Source organism: Gavialis gangeticus, unplaced genomic scaffold (assembly GCF_001723915.1).
Source record: "Gavialis gangeticus isolate Ggan-Ray unplaced genomic scaffold, GavGan_comp1, whole genome shotgun sequence".
Classification (NCBI taxonomy): Eukaryota; Metazoa; Chordata; order Crocodylia; family Gavialidae; genus Gavialis; species Gavialis gangeticus.
The window spans coordinates 15,937,284-15,945,566 of NW_017729009.1; the positions used below are offsets into that span (position 1 = coordinate 15,937,284).

The 8,283-nt window shown below is 42.2% G+C and overlaps 1 protein-coding gene across 1 annotated transcript in view; it reads right to left on the reverse strand.

Annotated features, from left to right (window-relative positions):
• CDH4 (cadherin 4) overlaps nucleotides 1-8,283 on the reverse strand; it is an 806,448-nt gene that overhangs the window by 279,446 nt on the left and 518,719 nt on the right. Inside the window, exon 4 of the mRNA XM_019509758.1 lies at nucleotides 5,016-5,192. Coding sequence (XP_019365303.1) covers nucleotides 5,016-5,192 — 177 coding nt within the window. The remainder of the gene's footprint in view (nucleotides 1-5,015; nucleotides 5,193-8,283) is intronic.

An 8,283-nucleotide genomic window follows, 5' to 3' on the forward strand; every position in this document is an offset into this window, starting at 1 on the left:
GGGCGGCTGCCCTGGGCACTGACTTGGGGTGGGGAGAAGGGAACAGAAAAAAATAGCTGCCACTGCAGGCACACAATGTGCCGGTGGCATGGCAGGAGCCAGAAGTCACCACTGCCCCTGTGTCATAGCCAGGGCTGGATTAACCCTTTAGTGGGCCCTAGGCATACAAACTCATGGGCCCCTACTTTTTTACTCACTCAATAATTAAAATATGCCAAATAAGCACAACTGGGCCCCTTCTTCACTTAGGACCCTAGGCATGTGCCTAGTTTGCCTATGCATTAATCTGCCCTTGGTCATAGCTGTACCACCTTTTTCCTGCATTGTTGCACCTGTGGGCTGTTGTCTATGAAAGCTCAGGTTTCTTTGAACCAGTTAGTCTCTAAGGTGTACCCACCCTACCTTCTGTCTGGCTTCAGACTGACATGACTGACCACCTCCTTTCATGTGGGAAGGAGACTGACCTCCCAGAATCAGGGTTCACTTTTTCCCTGTTTGCCTAAGAGCCCATGTCCGAGACCAGCAGTCACGTCTCTTGGTGAGAACTGAATGCTGGTCTTGCCTGGTGCTGTATTATGCACAACTAACAAATGATATGGGCTTGAACTTTGAATTGGTTGTGATCTGTAAGTACTTACACAAGGAGAATATATTTGACATTATAGGGCTCCATGCGCTAGCAAATTGAGGAATAATAAGAGCTAAGGCTGGAAGCTGAAATTCAAAACCATCAAATTGGAAAGAAGATGCAGCTTAAACACTGAGGGTATTTAACCACTGGAACAGAATACCAAGAAAAGTGGCAAACTCCCTGTCACTTGGAATTTCTAAATGGAGACTGGATGGCTTTCAAACAAGTGAACTCCACTTCAACAACCAGTTATTGGATTTGATAATGTTCAGTTATGTAAAATGGAAAAAGGGTGCCCTGTGTTGCAGGAATTGCCTGTTGAAGTTCTATGGGCTATGAAGCAGTCTAATCCATTTTTAATGTGTGTCCGCTTCTCACACCTGCACATGCGTGCACGCGTACACACACACGCATCCGGCGCGAGATGAACAAACTCCATTGTTTTACACCGCATGAGGAAATGGCCCACAATTTGTATTTGCACTGGTGATGTTTCCCTAGCAGCAAACCCAAATAGAAATTTTCTCTTCTCTTTTTTTGTATTCTCCTCTCTTTAGTTAGACTGGTTGACGCATAGGAACAGACATAATGTTCTTTGAAAGAAAAAAACCCTGTAATTAACGGAGGATTTTTTTGGCAGGAATAACATTGTGGCTTCTTTCTCCTCTTCATTTTTTTTTTTTAACTTTTTCATTTAACATATTTTATCAGAATGAAATGCTTTAACGAGCAAAGAATTACGGCTGATCCCAGCTCAACCAGATAGGGCTGCATTTCGAGCTATGTGGCTCCCATCAAGCTGCATTCACCTTTGCTATGATTTAAACTTCATTCAGGCACAGCCTTGCTAAAAATACTGACAAGTAACTAATCAACTTCCATAAAATGGAATTTTTCCCTTCACAATAGAAAGCAGGAGTAGGAGGGAACCCAAAAGATTTGCCTATGCATTTCAAATTAGTCTGACCTATAAAAACGCAAACAGCAAGTAGTGGGATAAAAATGTATTTCTAGTGATTTTTCTTTTTTGGTAGATGTTCAGGTTTTCATGCCGTTCCATACTTCATCCTGGATATACAGGAACCATTCACAGATCTCATAATGTATGGACTTCTTTTCATTACCTACACCAGCACCTACAATGTAAGCTCTTCAGCGCTCTCTGGACCAAAGGAAAGTTCAGAGTCTAGGAACTATCGTTAGCTTGGAAAGCTTTACAAAACCTATGAGAGAAAAATCCTGTGACACTGCCTCGTTTCACACAAATGGGTTCAAGGCCTCACCTTTACATGTGCTATTTTTGCTCTAGTGTGTGAAACAGATAGAAGAAAAAAAAATCCAACTCCTAATGAGCATTTGAAAATCAGATCATAACTTTTCACCTGTGATCTGGTCATGCATGCTCTGGTCTTCCTGACCTATATGTATTAGCAAAATGCCCCAGGGCAATCTGCAGTTTATGGAGGCTGAAATAAGTGCACGGTTCTGGTCCTTAAAAACCCAGATTCATCTTATTCTGCCTAGTTTAAGAACAAAGTCTAGTTAGTGAACTTATAACTTGTGCCAGAGCTCACCCAAACCCCACTGACGGGCACTATCAAATGGGCCAGTGCACCTAGCGAAAAACAAAAATTGCAAAGATGAACCAAAAACAGCAGGCCTTCTTGTTTAATGCTGCTAATGTATGGCTTCCCCCTCCACGTCCTGGGCTTTATGAGAAAAAAGAAGCCCATCAGATTTTAAACCGTGGCTAAATTTTATACTCGCTATACAAGAGATCCTGAAAACATATTGGGGGCTACTTCTGTGATTTGGTAGGAGTTCCTTTCTGTTGGCATTGCCTAGCTGGTCTCTTCAAGGTTGGTGGTAGTTTAAGGAATGGCTGTCCAGCTTCAAAGCAGCCAGGGGCCACACTAGGGAGGACCGCATGCTGTGCAGGCTGTGCTAGGGTGAGCCATGAGTTCCCAAGCTCCCAACACTGCACTGCATGCCTGCGTGGCCCCAGACTCATCATCCTTTCCCTGTGCTGCATGGTCCTGCCCCCTGGAACAGCTGGAGGAGGATGAGGGAGCTCTGAGACCCTGGTTGCTGATATAGCTGGAGAGAAGCAACAGCTGAGCAGGAGCCTGGGGGCCACAACTCAACCCATTGTAGGCCCCATGCACCCTGCGGGGTGCTAGCTGGGACAGCCCTGTTTTAAGGTATGAAGATTTACTCCTCTGTATATAAAAGGAAACAAGCGCTACATTCACCATCATGGAAGTATTCACTTTCTGGATGTCTCCAGTCTCCTCTCCAAACCATGAGGACAAGTGTTTCAGTGATGTTAGCTGCTGTAAAGTGGGACGTCAGCAGTAATCGTGTTAATATCTGCCGAAGTTTAATAAGAAGGGGTCAAGTCATCCAGTCATTGCTCAAGCAAAACTCGCACAGAAGTCAATGTAAAGCATTTCACTTGGCAATTAGCCTGCTCATTCTGTAACACTTATTTCCAGGACTTCAGGAAAGAACCCAAATGATCCCTTTGGTTCAATTAATTGTTTCAGTTACCGAGTCATTCTCCTCTTAACACATTTGAGTGACTCAACTAAAGATCAATATGGCACAGCATTAAAGGACCAGACTGTTCTGCAATTGTATAGCACTGTGCTTTCCCCACTTATGTACCTCAGCAGTGGACAGGCACAATTTGGTCTTTAATCCCTTAATTCTGCATTGCATGTCATGGACCCAGTTTTCAGAAACTGAAGCCTGACATCTAATTCACATGTTCACTGAATACCATTACACATGCATGCTGCTAAACATATGATTCCCTAGTATTTTTCATATCACAGGAACTCCAAATGCAATAGAAACTCCTCTTTAAAAAATACAACAACTAGGCACCACGTTAAGTGAGTTCTAATAGTATTTTATCCCACATCATCTCTGCACCATCTCCCACAACGTTGTTCCAACAACCCAACTTGACCCAACACATTCTGCGTCGAAGAGGTCCTCTCCATTTCAGATACTGCATGAGTTGTTATCAAGTTTCCACATGCTTTTGTGGCATTTAGCAAATTACTCTTTCCTTCCAGGTATTACATGTGCAGCAAAGTATGAGTTAATCAGTGTGGAACATGTAATGATGGCAATTCATTTTAATCTAGGAAAGGCCTCAGTAAGCATTGTTTCAGGAAGAGCAGGGTGACTTTCTTGACAAGGGAGGCAAATCACGCACCATCACTTTTTCCAAATTCTGAAATTTTGCAATTACGTCTCAATTGTCTTCAAAAGGAAGAATTAAATCCTATCAGTGAGTCTTCTTTCTTTTTTTATACAGGTGGCTTTCTTCTTACCACTCCATAAACAAAAATCATAGCACTAAATACATCTCAATAGGTTTCTATTTTGCTACATTTATCTATGGTAATCTAATCAATACAATGCATCAATCATGTAGTCCCTTCTTTTTTGTCATTCAAATGTCATGACTGTATACCATCAGGCTAAAGCTGATGTTTCAAATCATCTTAGCAATAAGTGTAGTGGGGGGTGGAGGGGCATGTTAATGAAGGATTCATTTTATTTAGATTTCCATGTTGATGCCCTACTCAGGTATCCAAACATGCATCTGCATCCTGAATCCGATCATTGAGGAAGGATGTTAAGGATCATAGGAAAGTAGGGCTGGAAAGGACCTCACAAAGTCATCTGGTCCAGCCTTCTCAAGGCAGGACTATCCCTGACCAAATCATCCCAGCCGAGCGTCTGTCTAACCTGCTTGTGAAAGTTCCCAAGGATGGAGATTCCACAACTTTTCTAGGTAGCCTTTTCCAGCCCAAGCACCCACATAATAAAAAAAGGTCCTCCAAATCTCCAGTCTACATTTCCCTTGCTGCAGCTTGAATCCACTGCTCCTAGTCTTGTCTGCAACAACAGAGAACAGACCATCTCTATCCTTCCTAAATCACCCGGCGGGCATTTGTAGACTGTGACCAGAAGGGTAACGATCACCTGCATCCTGATCACTGAGGAAGAATATTAAGGATGTAGCACCACACCACCCTTTTGGCATCATCATTCCTTGCTATGCATCTACAGTCCCTTTCTGATTGAGAGGGTTGAAAAACCAACATCTTGGCAGCTTAGCCAGTGTCTCTTGAGAGAGTGGCTGAAAGCAGGCGATTAAACTGCTGTTGAGTCAGAGTCTGCGGGGGACGGAAACCTTGGACCATCCACTTCACATGACGATAAGTGTTTTGCCTTCAACACAGCTGGACAGACCCAACTTATTGTGCAGGTGTGGTGACTGTCTGTTAGTTGACCAAACGAATGGCATCATCATCATCACCACCATCATCATCATTATTCTCATTATTTCAGCTGTTTTACTCACCCGAACCAACTGTTGTGGAAAAGGACCTCTCGAGTTTTCCGGTACATTGATTGGTGGAATGACCCAGTCTCTCTTTTGCCGTCTCAGCCCGTTCGAATTTTGGTGCTGGCGCCATGGCAGCAAAGTGTCACTCTGTTGCTGTATAAGGTCAGCAGATGCGTTCTTCTTTCCTTTTTGCTGTTTTTGAGGAACAAGAAAGCCAAAGAGCAATTACAGTCCCTTCCAAATAAATACATTTAGGGAAAAAAAAAGTCACTTTGAGGACTATTCCATAGTGGCGCTTGTCTGCATGGCATGGCTGCGTGGAGTTGTAAAAATTATTATTAGCATGATGTAAACATTTCTGCATAACAAAGGCATAATAAACTATATTGGCATCTCTGCTGCCACTTCATTTCCACAAACGTATGGAGCTGTCATTATTAAATCAAGCTCCCTTCCAGAATGTATTGTCTTCATTATGCCAACTGCAGGAAGCTTTAACAGCACATTGGATAAAGAAGTCTGCAAATTTATCATAAATGCAATCTGTCAGGAATACAAAAGGAAAAAAAACCCAACAAGTTCCTCTACAACATCAGTGGTAGGTTTAGCTCCATTATACCAAGTTCACCTGCTCTCTGGCATTAAGACAGCTCCAGTGACCTTCACTATGTGATTTTATAGATGTGTGTTAGATAGTCCAACAACTCAGGGCTAGAAGATGATCCTGCTCTTGTGTTGAAAGGCTTAATTAGCTCAAACTCTCAAGCTCCATGTGAATTGTCTTTTTTTCTTTTTAAAGATGGGGTTTTAAACTGCATAAATATATATGTCCTCAGTTATGTGAAAAGCGAAATGGTCTACTGTATCTCAGCTTGCAAATGGCTTTCTTTTTTAACCATGTGGTGATCTTCCAGACTTGGGCTTCAGTTTTATGTTGCAAAGACAAAAGATATTGGAGATAAAGTTTGCAGCAATTTGCATTTGGCCAGTTCAAGAAAAAGATTGCGCCCATGGCAAATATTGGTCCTACTCACAAGAAAATGGCTGTTGCCACTGGTAGAAATGCTAGAATCCTGGCTTTGGAGTTGCAGATGTGAACATTTCAGAAGGCCAAATCAGAGAAATATAGCACAGCGAACAATCTCAAGAGGTTAGCAAGCCAGTTCCCCCAATCTGAGATGGGTTAAATGCAAAAATTGGTGAAGACAAATTTTTCCAAAACTTAAACATTTTCTGCACTTCTCAAAGGCAACAAATACATGGTGGGACTGGGAAGGCGTCATGGCCAGGACAGTGTGCCAGACAGAGGAAAAAACCACAAAGCTTTGTCATATTTCTCCATACCCTGCATTGACACAGCATCCCTACTTGACTGGCCAACACTGGTATACGCTTCCTAAAGTACTTGCTTAGCTAGGGATGAACATGGGAACACCATCATAATGTAGCCGTGAGAGGCACTTCTGGTATTGTACTAGGATCAGCGTAGGTGCTGTTGAAGACAGCTTTGGCAAACCCTGGGTAGGGCATAGTATTTCTAATAGGCCTCACCGCAATGGCTTCCCCTTTAACTCATTGCAAACTTTTTTTCCTTTAACACAACAAAAAACCAGTCGTACCAAAGGCGACACCAGAAATGGTTGTTTCAGAGTAGGCTTATGGCACTTACTATGAGAAAGTTTTATACCCCTTTTGCTTTGTTTTACAGTTGGCTTTTGGTCCCTCCTGGGCTTCCTCCGAGAACAGGTATTTGGATCAGTTTATGTAATTAGCATGTGAACATGGGGACAGATTAGGAACGGATGGTCAAATAATTTGTGCTCGGTTGAGTTTACACAGTGGAATGAATCTGAACTAAGGACAGACTTGAGAATTAAAACAAATCCCAAAGCTCCATGTATACTGAAATAATTAGTGTCAGCTCAGCAAGGCAGTACCAGCCTTTTTAGTTTTTATGAAATATTTGCTGGCAGGTGACTAGACAGTGCCTAGCTTGCTTGTCACTCCCGATGATGTTTTCCTACATTAGAATAAATCGTTGACATGACTCTGAATTTGGGATGTGGAATTTCAAAAGCACCTTGCAACAACAATCTTTTTTTATTTATTTTTTTAAAAAAACCCAACTTTTTCATCTTCATTTGTTGCTGATATGTTCTCAGAGCCTTAATTTCTCTTGTGTTGTTTAAATAAGTTGTACATGTTTTTCTGCTGTTTAAAAGCTGCGAGACAAATGTAGTAACAAAGTCTGGTGAGAACGAATGCCAGACCTATTCAGTCTTCTGACTGAAATATCCAAGAACATCCCTGGAATAGCAGCAACAATTAACTATAATCCCCAACAAAATACTATGTTCTTTTGAACATGCAAGGATCTAGAGCCCAAATTAAAATTCAGAATGTAAATATGGAAGCTTAATTAAACTAATTGCTAATATGGCTTCCAATTTTATTTTTGCTGTGAAGCAATTTTCACGTTGCAAAACAACTGTTCATTCCCACTTGAACCCACTGGCTCTGTGCTTTTTAGAGTCTCTCAAGGCAGTGGAATAAGACAGATACATTTTCGGTCCACAGAAAATAAAATGGTTCTCTATTTTTCTCTGTTTCACCTGAATGCTAATTATCTATCTGGATACTTTTACAGTTTCATTCTTCAAATAGTGGAGCACAAGCTCTGGTGCCTCGCACCATCTCACAACACACCTGCAAGGTAACAGATCCTCCATTTTATTCATGCACCGTTAGAAAGATTTCCCCAAGGTAACAGAGAGTTTGCTGCCGTGCAGGGTCTTGAATGCCAGTCTTCCACAACCCACACTAGTAACCTGAAAAATGGACCACTCTTCCTTCTACTTCCTAATGCAGGCAGTCCTCGACTTAAAACGTTTTGAGTTGCAATGAACAGCACTTACTAATTGACACCGTTTCGACTTCATGACGCTTGATCCGACATTACGCCACGCCAGTGAACAAGTTCGCTGCATCACCCATCTCCCTGGAGAACGTCTGTCCAAACGTCCTTGGACACTTTCTTTAAGAAAGCAGACAAGGCTCCAGAAAAACCTGCAGCCAAGATGCCTGAGGAGACTCCAGGCAAAAGCCCTTCAAACAGTCCAACCAAGAGCCCTTCAAAAAGTCCAGCAGAGCCACCTCAAAGAAGTCCTTCCAAAGCAATATGATTGCTATTTACAATATACATGCATTAATGAAGCTATATTACCCTTCTATAGAGTCACAGAATCACAGAAGTCGGGTCGGAAGCGACCTTGTAGATCTTCAA